Here is a 19,157-nt window from a genome sequence, read left to right as displayed (position 1 = left end):
ATATTCTCTATGTGAGTTCCCTCCTTTGGAACAGCTTGCTTCCTAGGCAAGAATGACCTCCACTTTCATGGTTTTCCAGAGTCTGATGAAAACTTAGTTTTTACCTTTGGATATTAGCTGTACAACTTTGCTGCCTGTGTTAGTCTAATGTTTTAAGGAAACTTGGTGTTATTTATTATTTTATATGTTTAATATCAGTAAACTGCCTGGAACTCTTCCAGACTGAGAGGATATTAGCATTTACAAGCTACTTCCTGAATTCTTGTGATATGTTGATTCTACTTGGTTTCTACAATTAATCCTTCTGATAGCTCCTGGTGCTGATAGCAGGGATGTAACATTATTGTATGTATTATCTGTTTTGCAAATGTTTTTTCCATAGCACAGGGACATTTAGAAATTTTGGGAAATGTAAATGTGTATCTGCTTTAGGGAGAAACAGTCTTGAAAACAGAAAAGTCTTGATTTCTCTTGAAACATTCACAACTTCTTTTTTTGGTCTTATTTAGGAACAATGTTAAGTTTCTTTCGCCGAACACTTGGACGCAAGTCTATGCATAAACATGCTGAGAAAGAGCGGCTAAGAGAAGCTCAGCGAGCTGCAACTCACATCCCTGCAGCTGGAGATGAGAAATCTATAATTACATGCAGGGTCTCTTTACTGGATGGAACGGATGTCAGTGTGGACTTACCGGTATGATACATTTAATGTATTTTATCAAGAATCTTGGCAAATGTTTAAGAAAATGTGTCCTCCTTTATCTCTCAGTTGAATGGAATACATTGTATTCATGTGATTTAGTCAAGAATGCAAGAATTATTAAAGTTAAAAGGTTCTTAAAAGCTGTTGATCATAGGTCTTCCAACAAGGATTTTTAGAAGAAGTAAGGTAAAGGTAAAGTTCCCCTCACACATATGTGCTAGTCATTCCTGACTCTAGGGGGTGGTGCTCATCGCCATTTCAAGGCCAAAGAGCCAACGCTATCCGAAGACATGTCCATGGACATGTGGCAAGCATGACTAAATGCCGAAGGCGCATGGAACACTGTTACCTTCCCACCAAGGTGGTCCCTATTTTTCTACTTGCATTTTTACATTCTTTCAAACTTCTAGGTTGGCAGAAGCTGGGACAAGTAACGGGAGCTCATTTCATTATGCAGCACTAGGGATTCAAACCACCAAACTGCTGACCTTTCTGATCGACAAACTCAGCGTCTTAGCCATTGAGCCACCACATCCCATCTTAGAAGAAGTACTAAGAACAAAAACTACTGAGGGTTTTTACTACTCTCTCTTTTTCTGCAGCCTCTTGTATGCTATTCAAATTTTCTAGAGAAGGTTGTGGAACTCTCCAAAGCAGAGTTGGGTTGTGTGAGAATATTTTTCTTCCAGTGTGTTTCAGATTAAAGAGCAGTGAAAGAAAGATGCTTTGACAAGGTTTTGGCTTTCTGTGTTTTTTTTCTCCAGAAGCCCCAGGAGTACTTTGTAAAAGAAAAAGACTTGTATGAGTTAAATCTGACTCCTGGAGTCTTCATGAATGAATCTGTGAACTTCTCTTAGCAGCAATTTGTATGATTTTAGGATACTTTTTTTTCAACTTGCCTGTCTAGCCAACACCCCAGCATTCCCATGTTGTTTAGCCCAATTAACTAGAGCTGACCTTTTTAAGCAAAATGATCTGTTTATTGCCTCTGACTGATTTATAATTCAGTTAAAGATGAAAAGAATTATATACGAGTTTTTGTCCTTTATTTCTTTTTGAGAAGTACTGATAATTGGAAAAGATAAACTACGCAAGCCTCAGTTCTAAAACAACAACAAAAATACAGCAATTCTTTTTTTTAATGGTAGATTTAGTTTAATCTACTTAATAGTAGATTGAAATATTTAACTGCTATTTGGACTTTTTCTGGCCAGGACAAAATTTTGTTAAACCTAAATACTGTATTTTAATCTAGAAATGAGTGGATTTTTATTCCACTCTCTGTATTTGTAAACAATTTCATTTGCTTTATTCTTTACTGTCATTGTAGATAAAATATTAAAGGCCGAAAGCCAAGAAATTAAATAAAGTTGAACATATAAATTATGTAACTATAATAGGTCAAAAGTCAGTAGATTGAGACATTGTTTTTCTATTTTGCTGAAATAGAGTTCTGATGCCATCTAGTTATTAAGATAAATCATTTTAGAAATTAAAGTATTCTTGCTTTTTAGTATCTCATGGAATAAGCTGTATTTCATTGAAAAATTGAATGAGGCAATACATTGTATTTCATCAATGTATTGCCTCAGTCACAACTGTTAACACGACAGCATACAAAAGTGCATATTTAAGCGTTAAAACAAGTAACAGAAAAAAACTATTCATAACAAATAATAGTAATGTTACTAACATTACATTGGGAAAACAGCACAACAAATTAAAACATACATCTGTCACTCGGATCACAAACCATTGTGCTGAAGATTTGCTAAAAAGGCTAAGTTTAAGGGCCTTATGTAAATACAAAAGGGTTTGTAGTAGAGGTGGGTTGCTTCCTGTTCAGCTGAACCAGTAGTTGAATTTGGGCCTGGGTCGCAGAACCGGCAGCAACACAGGCCTGCCGTACCCCTGAACCGTGCCCCTCGCCGCTGCTGGGCCGGCACCATTTTGGTTTTTAGTGGCTGCACGTGCTCAGTTCACTTAAATTGTTTTGCACATGCACGAAGAACTATTTACATTGAACAGCACACATGCGCAGATTGCGAACCGGTAGTAAAACCAGCAGCAACCCATCCCTGGTTTGGAGCCATAAAGACTTCAGGAGGAATTCTGGTCCAGAGTGTAGGAGTGGTCTCAGAGAAGATTCATCTCTCAGGATCTACAGATTTCACTGCTCTATTGATGAAGCAAGCTGACCCTTCTAGATTTTACAGGATGCACCAGAAACAACTGGTCCCATAGATATCTAGGTCCTAAGCCATGAAGAACTTACTTTGAATTCTAGCCAGAGCAGCTTATATAGTAGTGTTACATAGGCAAAATAAAGTAAACTCATAACGATTTATGCTGTTGCATTTTGGATCAGCTCTAGCTTCTGAGTGTTCTTCAGGGGCAACCATATATAGAATGCATTGTTGTAGTCTACTCCAAGCAGGAGCAACTGCATAATAATGATCATAATCTGAAGATACCTCCGGATGCTGGGACGATCATAACTGGCACATCACATGAATCTGTGCAAAAGCCTTTATCTTTTTCATTTATGGAAGAGGTACTGTTTGATTGGGAGGGGGGCGGGGGGGGAAGAGTATTTTGCGGGATCAGCAAGATTGCTGGAAAAAAATGACTTTTGCAAAGAAATGGCTTTATTCAGACTTGCGACAAATGCAGACCTTATGAATTGCTCCTTTTTTTATTTTTAAAAACAAGTAGTTTTTTTCTCAGTTTGAATTGCCTCAAAATTCTGTTAGGAGATGTATTTAAAGCTTCGGCATTGTGTGTGCATGTTAAACTCTTTAACCTTTTCTGAATGTTGGGTATGGGAGAAAAGCAAGCAGGAATTTAGGTTGACAGCTTATGGTAACTGCTTAGGGGCATTCACAATTTCCCATAAAAGAGATTTGTTCTGATTTTCTCTGCATCTAAACTAGGCACATAAGAAATTTCAAAAGTTCATAGTTATTGTCATTCCTTTTCAGTAGACTAAAAATCGTTGGATTTTTCTTTTAGCAGTATTTCTCCTATTCACCATCTGGAATGTCATGAGATTGAAATCATCCCCAAACCCTCAGACATTGTCCACTTTTTCTATATTGAATAATAGACCATATATTTATGATTAGGTGAGATGGCATTAAGATTTATTATATGACCATTTCTTCCTTTGAGGAAATGGTAATAATTGTGTTTCCCATCAGTTGTTGGCTTTATAAAAAGTACATAATTGATGGTTGAGTTTTAAAATTATTCAAAATGCATACCGATCATAAATTGAAACCATGGATACCTTTCAAGGAATTGCTTTTAGTTTTTTGCAACTTTTGAATTGAATTTTGCATTTAAATTTTTATTTCTGATTTGGATTTAATAAATAAAAAATAGCTTGTTCTGGATTTTATAATACAATAAGAAAGAAACTGAATTATTGCAGAGAAACTTTTAATACCAGATACTTTAGGGATGCAGGATTCCTGGAATATAAACAATTAATAACCAATAGTTTGGGAATAATTATATACAGAAAACGCTTTCATTTAACTTATTGTATATTGAGATGCGATTGCTGATCTTTCTGTAATGAAATATTTGATTACTACATAAATATTAGATAGTATAATTATTATTGGAACTTTAAAAATAGTTCGGATAATCACTTTTAGATTTTTTTAATTTCCTAATTATTTTACTTAGCATATATGCATTCTAAATTAGAATGAAGGTTCTTGAATAGTTGGTTTGGGACTAAAGTTATGGTTAGGAATGAAATGCACAATCCCCCCTCCCCTCAAAAAAACACATCTTGGATTACAAACTATGTGTTATCTGAAAGAATTTAGAAATGTTTTTGGAAAAATTCTGTTAACAATAAAGAAATCTGAATTTCTTAATAGTGTTGGCTTCAGTAATCAATTTTAAGTCCTTTTGGGAACTGCATAGATAATTGGAGATAAAACCATAGGATCTACTATCATAATACAATAAGAAGTTTGAGTTCTAGAACTACTAAAAGTTTCTGGTTCATTTAGTAAAAAATTAACTATTATAATTTGAAGCCAGAAGAGCAGGTAGTTATTTATAAAATTGTGGAATAGAGGAATTGAAAAGAACAGTATTTTATCCAGCCTTTAATATAGAAAATCAATTACATATTTTTTAAAAAAATCCCCGGAGACAGAGAACCCATGATTTCCATAGATATTTCCTTCTGTTTGAAAGATCTTGTCATCAGAAAGTTTATCCACATATCTAAATGAAATATAGATAAGTACAATGCATACCTGTAGTTTGGTCCTAGTTTTATATGGAAAGGAAAATTGTTCCTGATTATTTTACCTGGGGAATAGTTTTAGTTACCTGAATGTTTATATCATTTGCCTCCTCAATCTCTTTTTCCAAAGACTGAATTTCACCTCATTCTTTAGCCTGTTCTCATAAAACAGGTCCTCAATTTTTTTTGGATTATTTTTGTCACGCTCCATTGGACTTGCTCTAATTTGTAATTTGAGAAGTTGAACATTTTTGTCTCCTTCTTTGAGGTAGGAAACAAGCTAACAAGTATGCACATCATCTTGTCCCTACTTTATCCTCTTATATTTGAATATTTAACTTTCCTCACAGTTGAAAACACCATGCAAAAACTCACTGGCTGTAGAGATAGACTTGGATTTGGGAGCTGGGAAGGAATGAGTGAAAACTTAAGGAGAACTTTTCAGAAAAGATTGCTCAGTCCTGAGAAAGAGGAACGTATGGGGATAGAAAATCAGAATAACCCCAAATGGGGCAGAGCAAAACCCTGAGGGGTTTTTCAAAATTCTGTTACTCTGCAATAAAGAGCATTCTTGGAATTCCTGCCATGACTGTTTCTTGCCCACACTGGATCATGCTTTCTCAGCCCAACACACCTTACCAGATTATTGTAGCAGGGGGAAAACTGGAAGAAGGTGTGTTACGCATACCATCTTGTATTCCTGCAGGAAAAGTGGAATAAACATTTCAACGAATCATTATCAGTTCAATTATCAATGTCAATATGTTCACTGCTATTCTTTTTTTGGTCTCTGTATTTTTATAGCTAGAATTTCTACCTGTAGTGTCAAGAAACCTGGATTACGTCTTGGCAGCTTCTGGCCTCAGAAGTAGAGTTAATCTGTAACTAAGGTATATCTTCCTAACTCGATTCCTCTTGGATTTCAGAAAAAAGCCAAAGGACAACATCTGTTTGAGCAGATAATGTACCATCTGGACCTTATTGAAAATGATTACTTTGGTCTACGATTCATGGATTCAGCACAAGTGGCTGTGAGTATCATGGTATTTTTTGACATGATCTAGTAGATTAAATTAAGCGGAATTTGAGATTTATGTATTATATGGTGTGTTATAAACATGTTTTTAATGATAAAATTTTTTATCAGTGTTGTTACTTTAGAGCAGGGGTAACTAACTCAAGGCCTGGGGGCCAGATCCGGCCTGTGGGGTGCTTAGATCTGGCCCACAGGGCCACCCTGAAAACAGCAAAGGACCAGACTGCGGTGCCTCTGCCAGCAAAAATGGAGCTCAGGAGAGCAGCATGTGGCCCTCCTAAGCTCTATTTTCTCTGGCAGAGAGTTGCAGGAAGCTATCACAGCTGAAAACGGAGCTCATGAGGACTGTGTGTGCCCCTCCCGGACTCTGTTTCTCTGGCAGAGGGTCGGAGCCCAGGAAGGCCATCAGCCTGAAACTGAGCTCACAAGGGCTGCGTATGGCTTTCCTGGACTCCTTTTTTGCTGGCAGATGGTTACAGGATGCATGATGCCCCTGACATGAGTGACATCATGCTGGCCATGCCCACCCCGGTCCCCCGAAGTCAAACACAACTTTGATGCAGCCCTCAATGAAATCAAGTTTGACACCCCTGCTTTAGAGGCTCTTAGTCATGCAAGCTGGAATTGTCCAACATATATGTAGAGTACTCAAGTTTGGTAAATGTTCATTTAACATCTTTTGGAAGAGTCTGGTAATATTTTTTCTCAACTAACAAATTTTATTAAAAGGCATATGCTTTCAGATACCCTTTGATTTCTTTGCTACCATAGGTAATGTAGTTCTCCTAAAGGGTTGACATCTTTCATCTGCTATTCTTTTATGTGCTTCGGCCAACTCACATTAAAAAGGTTGCTGCTTATAGCATATTTTCTTATAAAGTTTGCCCATATATCCTCAGGTTATTGTCAGTACTGGGTACCATACTAATCTAAGGTAACAAATCAATTGTTTGTATTTGTGTTCAGTCATTTTCACTTATTTATAGTCTGAATGCATTTATGTGTTGGTAGGTTTGAAAAATTGTTGGAAAGCTTGTTTTAATTTGAAATTCATTTTATGCAAAGCATAATGAGATATAGTGTCCAAGGGAAAAAATGCTTACTTTATTCTGTGAGCTATGCCTGTGTTGAAAGTTTTGTGTTCTTTACTGTTCATCTTGCTCCTCCCTCTTACTTTATATTAGAGGTAGCAGTGAGTTCAGAATCCTTTCCCAGTCAGCATAATGCAAGATATCCTATCTAAGTCCCAATATCTAACTTTTCCCTAACAGCTAAGTTAGGAAATATGAATGTTCTTGATTTATAGCTCTGCTTTCTTCCCTGCAAACACTCAAATTTAAAGAAAAGTAGACTTTAAAAAATGAATAATACATATTAAAATAATCTGAACAGTTAAAAGCATGGTAAACACATGGATTTTTAGGGATTTTCTGAGAGCTGAGAGTGGAATTCAAGGATTACATTTTGAGAGCACTGCAGGAACTGGTCCTGTTGCACATACCAGAAAAAAAAATGACCCTGGGACATAGTGGGTATCTTCAAGAGGTTCTTTCCTGCCATTTTTAACAATTGGATTGGTTTACAATCAGAGTGATGTCAGAATTCTCCTGAATAATTTGGGTTTTTTTTTTCTCTCTCTCCCTCTATCCATTCACACATCTGTCTGTCCTAAGATTTGAGTGTTTGAAAAGACTTTGAAAGTTAAAATTGGGGCACATTTGGATTTCTTGATGATGAATTCTGGTTCTATTTGAATAGCTCTTGGATTTGTTATTTTTATAGTAGACAAAAAGAGTTTGTTGCGTTTGGTTCTGATCTGCTGCTGCCATGATCCAATGAATATATAGGTTTAGTTTTGCTGATCTTCTTAACTAGGAAGTACGAAACGTGTGTGTCTCCAAATGTTACTGTTTCATTTTATTGCTCTTGGACTACTGAAAGTTCAGCATGAAATATTTCTTGTTTCTGTGACCAAATGTAGGGATTCAAAATTTAGGAAGATCATAAGGAAAGTGTTTCAATCAATCAGTGTCATAGAACATATACTGAATGTTCCTCAGCCCCACAGAAGCTAAAATCCAAGTGGAAAAACATAGATTCCTCCTCTCTAGTTAATTGAATGATATTTTATTCAATGAGTTTATTTGAATTGAATTTAAGCTTTTTTTACAGTGGCTTTTGGTTCAGAAGTATCCCTGATTAGTCATACAGAATGGATGATTGCTGTTAGATAGGTGGATTCATTTCTGTTAGTTCTGTTGAATTTCTTCAGTTTGATGAACATTTCTGGACCTTGCTGATATGGGACTGAAATCACAATATTACAGGGGACCTTCTATCGGTGTAAGAAAATGCATCTTATTTAATTTCTTTGCCACTGATTTATGGCAAAAGTGGATTTAATGCACCAGTTTTGCCTCATCATCCCACCCATTGTTAAAACATTCAGCCTAATTTACTTCATCCCTGTCATTACAGCACTAACCTTGTGACCGGGATGATGTTGTTTTAAATAGTTTTTTAGTCACAAGGGGATCACCACTTCTGCATTAGGGCAGTCCACCAGAGTTCTGTTTTGTCTCCTATCATGATTTTTCTTTGTTTCCAATATGTAAGAGTTCTTGCGTTTTTTTTTATTTGTTTGTTTGTCTCATTGTTCAATATAGCACTTCAGGATGTATTGAATCTTGGCATTGTATACTTTCCTAGCACAAGAAAGCTAGGATTCCAAGTAAATAAATAAAACTGTACAACTGTTGGAGGTCAATTTTTTTAAAAAAAAATATTCTCCAAACAGATGAAAATAAATTATTATTTTTTTCAAATTGACCACACTTTATGACTCACTGTCATAGAGATGCATTTTAAACATTTATTTTGGCTGTTAGGGACTATAAAGGTTGTGTCTTGTAATGTCAAAAGTGAATCAGTCTGAACAATTGACAGATTTTAGGAATGAGGTGAATACATGCACTTTGACTTACATTTTATTGAGAACATTGCTAAAAACCATACTGAAAAATTGGCCACTTTGCCATTAAAATTTAGCATAGTGACTTGGTGCTATAAAAGGAAGCCAGTGGCTACTTACAGGCTGTTGATTGCCTACCTGTTTTACAAAATAAGAATTATTCCCCATACATACAGAGGAAGTAGAGATCATTCTATCATTGGCATGGTCTTTCTCGAGTCTGGCAATGGGAGAATTTTCTTTTCTCTAGCTAAAGCAGTGTTGTGGACTTGTGGAAAAACAAACTTTCCCTCTTTGGCCAACTTGCTTTCTTATCTACAGGAAATTCTGTGTTAACAGAAGAGTATTATAATGGTATTAAATGTCAGGGTTACAGTAAATTATTCTCTGGCCTTTATTCTGTGTAATAGATTGTCATTTAAATTTTTGAGTTTGAAATATTGCATCCTGTTTCCAAAATGCGGCTGATTATTATTATTATTTTTGTCTTCTGTTGTGTTTTTAGAAAAGGCAGTTCTTGATGGAAGTACATATGCCATGCTAAGCTCTCAAGGAATGCCATAGTAGAGACTAAATAGCTTAATATGCTGTAGGACAGGGGTCCCCAACCTTTTTGGTTCTGAGGATAGGCAATGGAGGCATATTCAGCCGGTTTAGTCATGGGGGGGGGGGGGGTTCAACCTAAATCCTCTGCACGCATAAATGAGATTTTGTGCACTTGCTTGTTGCATTGGTGGCCCAGTTCCCAATGGGCTGTGGTCCGGGGGTTGGGGATTCCTGCAATAGGATGTACTATTCAGCAGCATGTCTTACTAAGTAGGATAGTCCACCTTAAATACAGGTAGGGTTATCATTCTAATTGGGACCATTGTTAAATGAAATTGTCATAGAGCAAAACATTGCATGACTGCAGCAACAAAACTTCTAATTTATCAACAACAGTCCTGGCAATCCAGATTGCAATCATTAGGCAATGACCTCATGCGCATGCTTAAAAAAAAACATAGATGGGAGGAGATAAAAAGTTGAAATGCAGGCAGATTGTGCAGGACTGGGGAACATGACCGCAGGATACTGCAGTAGTCATAACTGTGGGCTACTTGCCATGTGTCCCAATTTTGATCACAAGACGTCAGGAATGTTGCAATGGCCACAGCTTTGAGGACCCATCATAAATCATTTTTTTCAGCACCATCTTCACTTTCAACAGCCTTGGAGCAAATGAACATAATCCAAGGACTACTTGTATGTTTTGGGATTGACTACGTATATAACTGCAAGAATCACATAACAACATTTTTGGACTGAGAAAACCATCAAATAATGTTGCCTTTGAATTTGCATTGTCATACTGGAAGAAATGATGATTGTTGCATATATGGATTTGAATTCTTGGTCAATATTCAGGGATTATCAGACTGCCTATCAGTTAATATAACAGTGGACTATTTAAGGCAAAATTGCTCAACCCCTTTAACCATTTGATGTCGTTTTATTTTAATTTATATATCAATTTGTGTTGACATTTTTTACTTCGTTCTGCTGAATAAATTTGCCAGAGTCTAGTTTATGTTAAATAAATTAGAATAGGGAAAGTAGCATTTTTCATGCATTATCATGAGCTGGCTTAGCTGTTAACCTTGGCGAGAAATGTCTCTCACCCTTTGTGCCCTGTGTGCCACATTACCCCACCCCCCTCTTGTGTGCCATTCAAGCTAAATTCTTGGTGATAGTGGTGGTGTTAGGAACTGAGTTGAACTAAGTGGTGTTGGTGCCTGTCTCTGATCTGTTAACAGCCCCCTTTTGGAATGTGGAGGAGGTAAAGAAAACAGGCTGGAGCTGAAGCAAACATATTCTCTCCCCCTGAAGTGTGGGAATATCCTGCCTCTCTCCTTCATCCTAGCTTGTGCTTTCATAGCACCTGCAGTGCTCAGGTCTGCTGAATTGTTCTCAGCAAAGCAAGTTTAAATTGGAGGATACCAGCTGCTGATGGATCACTATCCCTCAGAATGCCCATGATGTAATTTCCTATTGCTGATTTATTGCCTGGGTGTCTAAGAAAATTACCTAATCCATTTCCTTCTGCACCAAGAACCAGCTGCCTTCATGGATAACAGAGCCAGCCTCCTTAACTACTTAAAGTGCTCTCCAGCTTTAAATCATCATTTATTTATGCTATAATTCTGCAGGAAAATATCTCCGTTTGTTAATGCAGCTATTGACTTATTATTTTGCTAAGGTACTGGTTTCTTTGGCAAGAATGAATGTTTGATTACAGATAAGTTTAAAGGTATCATGGATTGTATAAGTATAAAATACACTAATCCCTAGCATTTTTCCTCTGACATCACACAATCTTTTCCAAAATGTCCTAACTATGGGGAAGTATTTGCTTAGGGATATAATGGAAAGAAAAAAAAAATACTGTAAATATGATCCCTTGCTCGGTTCATAAAAGGACACATGAATCAAAAATTAATTGAAATCAGACTGTTAGGGCTTAAATCTAGACAGACTATGAATGAAAGGTAACTGATTAACTGTGATTGTTGCTCATTGCTGAGGCAACCAGTGTACAGCGAGAACAAATCTGACTATCTGATTCGAAGGACATCAATTATATTCCTAAAGTTCTAGAACAAGTTGCTTTAATTTGCCCATATAATTGAGTCACTAAGATTCCTTTGATATACTGTACATGGAATTTGCTCTATTTCTTGCATTAGTTGCATACATTAAAATCATGGTTTTGAAAAACTGAAACTGCACTTGTCTTGGTGTTCTTTGGCTTCATCTTTCATTGTGTTAGAAAAATAATTTACAACGATGCTCATGAAAATGAATTACATACACTTCCACTCTGCACTGTTTTCTCATTGTCATTATTTGATGACAACCCTTAGTCAGGCCTTCAGACTAACAAGACCATGTACTTATGTAGGCCACCAGGCTGAAAGGGGAGGAGGCTGCTTGCCTCTTTGCTTCCCACTCACAGACATTTAAATTAATAGGGCAAGAAGAAAAATAACTTTTTCTGTTTGCTTAGTTTTTCTACCTAAGAGCTGTGGTGGTGCAGTTGTTAGAATGCAGTACTGCTGGCTAATCCTGCTGACTGCCATCTGCTTGCAATTTGGCAGTTTAAATCTCACCAGCTCAAGGTTGACTCAGCCTTCCATCCTTCCGAGGTCAGTAAAATGAGGACTCAGCTTGTTGGGGGCAACAGGCTGACTTGTAAATTGCTTAGAGAGGGCTGTAAAGCACTGTGAAGCGGTATATAAGTCTTATTGCTATTGCTACCTTGTATTCCACCTTCCCCTCCTATGAGCACAAGGCAATACAGGCTGACAGCAGTAATTGGGGCCAGAATTTCCATCACTAAGCAATACAGTCTTAAAGTTCAATGCCATGTGACTGTATCACTTAGAGATGGTGATTTTAATGCTGACATTAAATGAAGATGGTGAATCTTTAAATCTGGATATCCTTATTGACTTTCTGCTGTTTTCCAACAAAGTAAGTCAGTGAGAAAGCCAGCAGGAAGTCCTGCATAGCTTGTAGCTTGGATATTGGGCAGGTAATTAACTGTTGTGGCAAGCCACAAGCACAGTGGGACCATAGGAGTGGAAGGGTGTGCAAATGTGCTGGGCTGAGTGTGGACACTGCTAATGGCAGGAGGGCACAAAAGCTACTCTGGGTTCCACTGCCCCCCTGAAAACTATTTTACTATCTTCTTACTCCCATTGCTGACAAGAAATACCTTTCTTGGCCTTTCCCAAAGCAGTGACTGACCTTCAGAAGGCCTTGTACTTTGACTTTAAGAAGGCCACACACAGCCTCAGGAAGACAGTCTCAAAGAGCAGCAGCTGCCTCAGGAGAGCCAAGATGCATGTGTTGCTTTGTCAACAGCAAGAGTGTGAGGGTGGCAAAGGTTAGGTAGAGGCAGCAGTGGCAGCACAGTTCAGGGTGGCAAAAAGGTATCATGAGGGAGGTAGTTGTGGGGGGAGCTGACTTGGAGCACATGCTGTGCTCATAAATGTGACTGGCCAAGTGCCCCAAAATTGAAAGTTGACTCTGATGACTGTGGGGGCATTGCAATGGCTGTAACTTGAAGAAATGAGCTTAAGCACTGTTCAGCACCATATACGGTAACCTTGACCAATTGCTATTGAATAGTCATTAGACGAAGGCTATCTACATGTGTTCTTTTATCTCATTTTATATTCATAGCACTCCTGTGAGGTAGGCTAAGATGAGAAACCTAAATGAGATTTGAAAGAAATTTTTCAATCTGCATTTGAGTTGCTGCAGTCTAGAAACTAATGGTATACAGAACGTTTCTGATTCAGCTTGTCAAATTTGAAATCTCTTATTTCAGGTGTAAACATTTCCTAAGCAGAACTGGTTGCTTCAATCATTTTTACCGTCAAAACATGTTCAAAACAATTGAAGTTTCCCACTTTGAACAGATTGGTTGTTCCAAACTTGATAAGGAATGCTTCAAATTCAATATGCTCTTCACAGCCCTTCTAGAAACAGTTCATTTGGATAATTTACATTACAGGAATCTCCTAAATTCAGTATATACTTAGTAATTGATGTGATAGCCTTTTTATTATAGAAGAAACTATAACTAGTCTACCTACAAGCTATCATTATGTGATTTGTATATATAGTTTTAGAGATGAGAAGAAGCCTATACGTAGCAGAGGACTTTACGCGTCACTTTAAGTCAGACTAATCAGACAGTCGCAATCGGAGTAGTGTCAATTTTCACTATTATGAAAGCAGAAACTTCTCCCGTCTCATATCAACCAGCACACTATTAACCAGATAAGTGTGCCCCAACTGATACCCTTCAGATATGTGGACAGCATTTATTAGTCTTAGCTATGTCTAAAAGTAGCCATTGTAATAAAAATGATTTTGCTTGTGCCTCCCTGTGATAATTTTCTTTATAACTTAGCATTTTCCCATTTTTATGCCTTTTATAATTTTTCCTTACATTGATCTGTTTTAGTTTTCATCTGATTCTTCTTCTTTTTTCAGCATTGGTTGGACCACACAAAGAGTATAAAAAAACAAGTTAAAAGTAAGTGGTTGAGTTTTTATATATTTTTCAATGAAGTGTTGGGTTCATATTTTGGGATACTGTTCCTCTGAGTTATATTTTGACAAATTGAAATAAAAATGTTACAGTAACAGAAAAAGGGTGTTATATTTCCTTTTGACTCAAAGGAATTAATTACACTGCACGGAACATTGGCTTGTTGTCAAACTGCATGTAGTTATTAAACAAATATTCTTTCTATTTTCACTGAAAGACAGATATTTGAGAGTGATATTTTCTAGGAAGCTTTGTTCCTCTAGTGTACTGTTCATATTTCTCACTTTCAAATTATTCTCTTGGTAGTAAAATACAGAATATGCCAGAAAAGCTTGAAATTCTAGTATAACAGGTACCCTGAATCAACATTTGGTAATGATCCATTAGTACCATCAGAGGCTACCTGGTCTAGAATCTTATTAAAAGATAATGAGAAATGGAACAGAACAGAAGGGAACTTATCATAACAAAAATTAAGTAGCAATATGGGTAAAGACAAAAGGCATACAATCTACTGCAAAATGGTTGCATTTTTTGCTACCAAAAGAACATAGCTTTCAATAACCCCAGGTGAAGTAGATGTCAGACGGATGCAAAACTGAGAGGCAGTTTGGGTTTCAGGTGGTACGCCCCGGTATGGGTGTACCGGTGCCTGCCGGGAGCACTGGGTACCGTTCCAGTATGGTGCTCCGGAGGGCCCTCCCTCCCTCGTTCCTTACCTGTATTTGAAGGAAATAGGCCATTTGCGCATGCGCACGCAGCATACAGCACCTGCACGACGCTCTGCCAAGCAGCTGGAGCGTCATGGAGGCATCACAGAAGGTAAGGACGCATGCACACGCTGCACATGTTCATGTGGTGGCCGCCAGGTCCTGTTGCATCGTACCGGTTGCAACGGGATCCAGAACCCACCACTGTTGAGAAGTAGTCAAAGTTTTGGAAATTGATTAAAAGTTCAGAAGGGTTCCAGGATTAGAAGACCTAGAGAGATGGAACAAATTCATTTTTTCCTAGGAAGGTACAGTAACAATATGCCTCTTTCATTTATGCTTTGCAAATACCATATAAACTTCTCTAGATAGCTTTACAATGTTTTTACACTCCAAAAATGTGATGCTTCTTGTTTCAACTTTAAATCTATAGAATGTGTGCTGATACAGGCTCCCATAGCCAAGATCTATGGATTTCTCACTTCATAGAATAGAGCTTGGTAATACTGGGATTAACCTAGATTTGTCTGTTCTTGGCAAGCCAAATCAACTTAATGTAATGTAACTTTGATGGCTTCTAATACCTAATATAAAATTACCTTTGCCTTTTTTAACCCTTTATTGCTGATATATTTTATATTTATACCAATTTCATTGTATTTATTTTGTACAATGACAATAAAGACTATACTATATTTATATTTTTTAAAATTAATTTCATTTTGAGAACAATTTGTAACTGGTGTGTATCTCTGTGAATATTTTTGCAAAATATTATCTTTGCTATCAGTAACCCATATTCCATTTCTGTAGTTGGTCCACCGTACTGTCTTCATCTTCGTGTAAAATTTTACTCTTCTGAACCAAACAACTTGCGTGAAGAGCTCACAAGGTACAATGTATGCAAGGAGGAAAATTACAAATCCTATAGAAAAACTTTCATGATCTGTATTTGTAGCTCAATATATAACATTCTAATCTGAATATGAATGTTGCAAGGTTCCTAGTTTTTGAATAGTTAAATAAAAGTTGGTTTTTATATTATGCCCCCAAGGCCAGGGACTAGAAGAAACAGTGAAAAGTTGGAGCAAATACATGCAATATCGTGTTTTATATTCAGTCCTCATAGCATTCTCATTTTATTGAGAAAACGTATGAAATGAAGTTCTTTTGAACAAATATTTTATAAAAGATTTTGGACTTGTCCAAGAAATCTGCTTTGGGATTGCTTTGAATGATGAAAATGTAGGGGGGAAATAATTAAAAATAATCACTTCTCCCTATTCTCCCATTTCAATATTACACCCCAGGAAAACAGGAAATTAGAAAATGAGTATTCCTCAGTCAAAATGTTATTCTTCTGTGATAAAACAGAACTAGACTGTTCCTTGTTTCTGTGTTTTCACTGAGAAACCTTCGTGCTTTATGTGAGCTTTATAAATACTGTATGTATATCATTAGTCTGTTTATTTTCCTAATTTATTTTAAAATATTTATAGTCTATCCAGCATCCAAAGAATTTGCAGAAATCTAGTTAGATCAAATTGGTCATGACGCCTAGCATCATTATGGATAAACGTTGGATGTGTTGACCAGACTCTGGCAACAATTCCTAGCTTTTACAGGGACGTCCTTTATCAACCTTAATTCTTTTGTTTTCCTTTTTTTAGATCTCTCAACCTTGCTAAACTAGTGTGTGTGTGTGTGTGTGTGTGCGCGTGTGTGTGCGCAAGCTTCTCCCAAGCTGTGAATTTCTGCTTGCTGAGCAACTTCTCAAGCAGTCTGCCAGTCTTTTTCACCCAGAAACAACTGATTGACGCTCTTTGCAGTTGCTAGTAACCATCTCCAAATCCATACACTGAATGCATCTGTCTTCTTTCTGTCACTTTCTCAGTGATCAGTTGTCACAGCCATACTTCAACACTGGTAAACTCTTGCATTAACTATTCTAATCTGTATTGTCATGGAAATATGACAAAAATCTACCATGATCAGATAAGATCATTATCTTCATACCTCTCTACAGCATGCTGCCTGTCTCTTGAAATTAAGAACATGAAACTATGCATATACTACCAAAATGCCTGTGACTCTTTATAACGTCAATTGGATGAAATGATGCATTATAGGGAAAGTTTTTGAATCAACATCCCTCAAATAGACTAAATTAAAGAATGTGTCTAAAATTTTGGACCCATTACCATCATGGGATTGAAAATTTGGCAAATGTGTGGCTGCTTCAGTGTTGCCCCACTTCCATGGTCAGCCACAATCTCATGACTCATTTCCAAGCTCCCTGCCAGCTTCCCACCAGGAAAGTTAATAAGGAAGTCAGACATTGCACATGGGCCCCCACTCCCACCCATGATAATTTTCTCTGCTTAGGTAAGGTATCTCTGAAACAAAGACCCAATGGCTCATGGATTGTCTAATATACTGCTATCACTTTGCCATACACAGCGAGTACATTGAACATACTGGTTAGCATTAACCCAGACGTTTCCATTTTTATTTTCATAAGGAGCTCTCCATTTTGCCTTTTTGTCAGCTTATTTTGTTTTGTTTTACCTAACAATGTGGTATTGTCTGCATATCACAGATTGTTAGTGCTTCAACCTTCAGTTTTGATCCCAGTTGCCATCTCTTCCAATGTTGCCATTGACATAATATATTCCTTGTGTAATTTCAACAAATGGAGGGACAATATGCATCCTTGTCTCATTCCCTTCTCTGTTCTGAACCACTGTTTCTTCACACTCAGTTCTAACAGTAGTTTCTTGTTCTTTTGAGGAATAATCAATTGTTCTGGTTCACCCATTAGCCCAATATTTTCTGCCATGATCTATGCAATCAAAAGCCCTGCTATAGTCAGTAAAGCAGAGATAAAACTCCTTTTAAAAAGTCCTTGCTCTCTCTATTATCTGTCTTATGTTTGCTACCTGATTGATAATCCTTTTCCTTTGTGAAGTCTTCCTGTTTATTGGGTGTTTTACTCTTCATGTCTAGTTTTATTGTCATGTAAGGTCTTAAATAAAATTTTATTCACAGGAAGAATTAATGGAAATTTCACATTTTCTAGCATCTTCTTTAAATATTTTTTCCAATCTCTATGGAAGCAGGTTAAAGTCATCACAATTTCTCCTGCAGTACCATTGCTGTTACCTGAAAATCTACTCACACAAATTTCAGATACAACATTCTTTCCATTCTCATTCGGCCAAGTCTTAATGGTATACCCCAAATCCAGTCTTTTCCTCACCAGATGAGGTCTTCTTAAAAATATCTTTTTCTTTTTATTATTATTTTCTTTTAGTTATTGCCATTTAGGGTAGATGCATCTTTCCTCTTCCATTCTTGCCTAACTGGAAGTTTGTGTTCAGTCATTCCAGATCTTCTTTATTGATGAAGACTTTCATCCTCTGTTTTCTCTGGTTATCACAACACCTTGTTCTGAATGCCACTTGGATCTTTAAATATTGGGATTTTTTTTCTTCTACATCAAATTTCACACATTTCACTTTTCTCTGTGAAAATGTTTATCTTTATTTAATCTTCTGATCTTAATCCAAATATTTAATGAGTAATTCGTAATTTGTTCCACAGTCTGCTGCTGGAAATGTTCTGGCTGAATGAGTTGTATCTCATCTTCTGGTTTGTTTTATGTAATTGATTTGATTTGAGGATTGTGCCTGTGCAGTAGTGATCTTTTGTTGTAGAGTATATTTATGGTGCTTGATATTTTTGGGAGGTCTGCAGAGTCCAAAAACATTGTTTTTTTAATTTGCCTCTTCAAAATCATGTTGCGTCTTATACTCTGAAAAATACGGTAATCATATAATAGTGATGTTCAGTTGATATTCATTAATTCTAATAGATTCGGTGTTGGTTGTGATAAAGGTGATAGTGATGTTCTTTTTGGAATATTATTACCATTCCATTCCATTATACGGTTTCATGTTCAGAATATATAAATTAATCCTTTTCAGTACCTCTAAGTACATTTGTTCCTAAAGCATTTTTTAAGAAGCATTAAAGTCCTAAGCTGTTCGAAGCCTTAAATATTTATATTCAAACAATCCTTGTTTTCTCAGTAATATTTTTCTTGCTTTTCCCTTTTAAAACAGATATTTATTTGTTCTTCAACTAAAGCAGGATATTCTGAGTGGCAAGTAAGTACCATTCATAATTAGACTGACAATTTAGTTCACACAGCTTGCTAAATCTCAAGTTGGGCTTATTGCAATGTAAATATTTGATGCATATGTTAATTATTTTTAGCCACAACTTTAATAGCTTCCTGAATGTCATTAGATTAATAGGAGGCACCCAGCTCTCTGGGAGTCAGGGACTTCCTTTCATTCCA

General features: G+C 36.7%; 1 protein-coding gene across 3 annotated transcripts in view; it reads left to right on the top strand.

Annotated features, from left to right (window-relative positions):
* The window catches only part of EPB41L5 (erythrocyte membrane protein band 4.1 like 5), an 89,842-nt gene that overhangs the window by 3,937 nt on the left and 66,748 nt on the right, over positions 1-19,157 (top strand). For all 3 annotated transcript variants that reach the window (XM_032216387.1, XM_032216394.1, XM_032216380.1), the window contains exons 2-6: positions 510-694; positions 5,900-6,004; positions 14,027-14,069; positions 15,608-15,686; positions 18,919-18,963. In XM_032216387.1, the coding sequence (XP_032072278.1) occupies positions 515-694; positions 5,900-6,004; positions 14,027-14,069; positions 15,608-15,686; positions 18,919-18,963 (452 nt within the window). In that variant the 5' untranslated portion in view covers positions 510-514. The remainder of the gene's footprint in view (positions 1-509; positions 695-5,899; positions 6,005-14,026; positions 14,070-15,607; positions 15,687-18,918; positions 18,964-19,157) is intronic.

Source organism: Thamnophis elegans, chromosome 1 (assembly GCF_009769535.1).
Source record: "Thamnophis elegans isolate rThaEle1 chromosome 1, rThaEle1.pri, whole genome shotgun sequence".
Classification (NCBI taxonomy): domain Eukaryota; kingdom Metazoa; phylum Chordata; class Lepidosauria; order Squamata; family Colubridae; genus Thamnophis; species Thamnophis elegans.
This window is presented reverse-complemented; position numbering and strand designations above follow the sequence as displayed.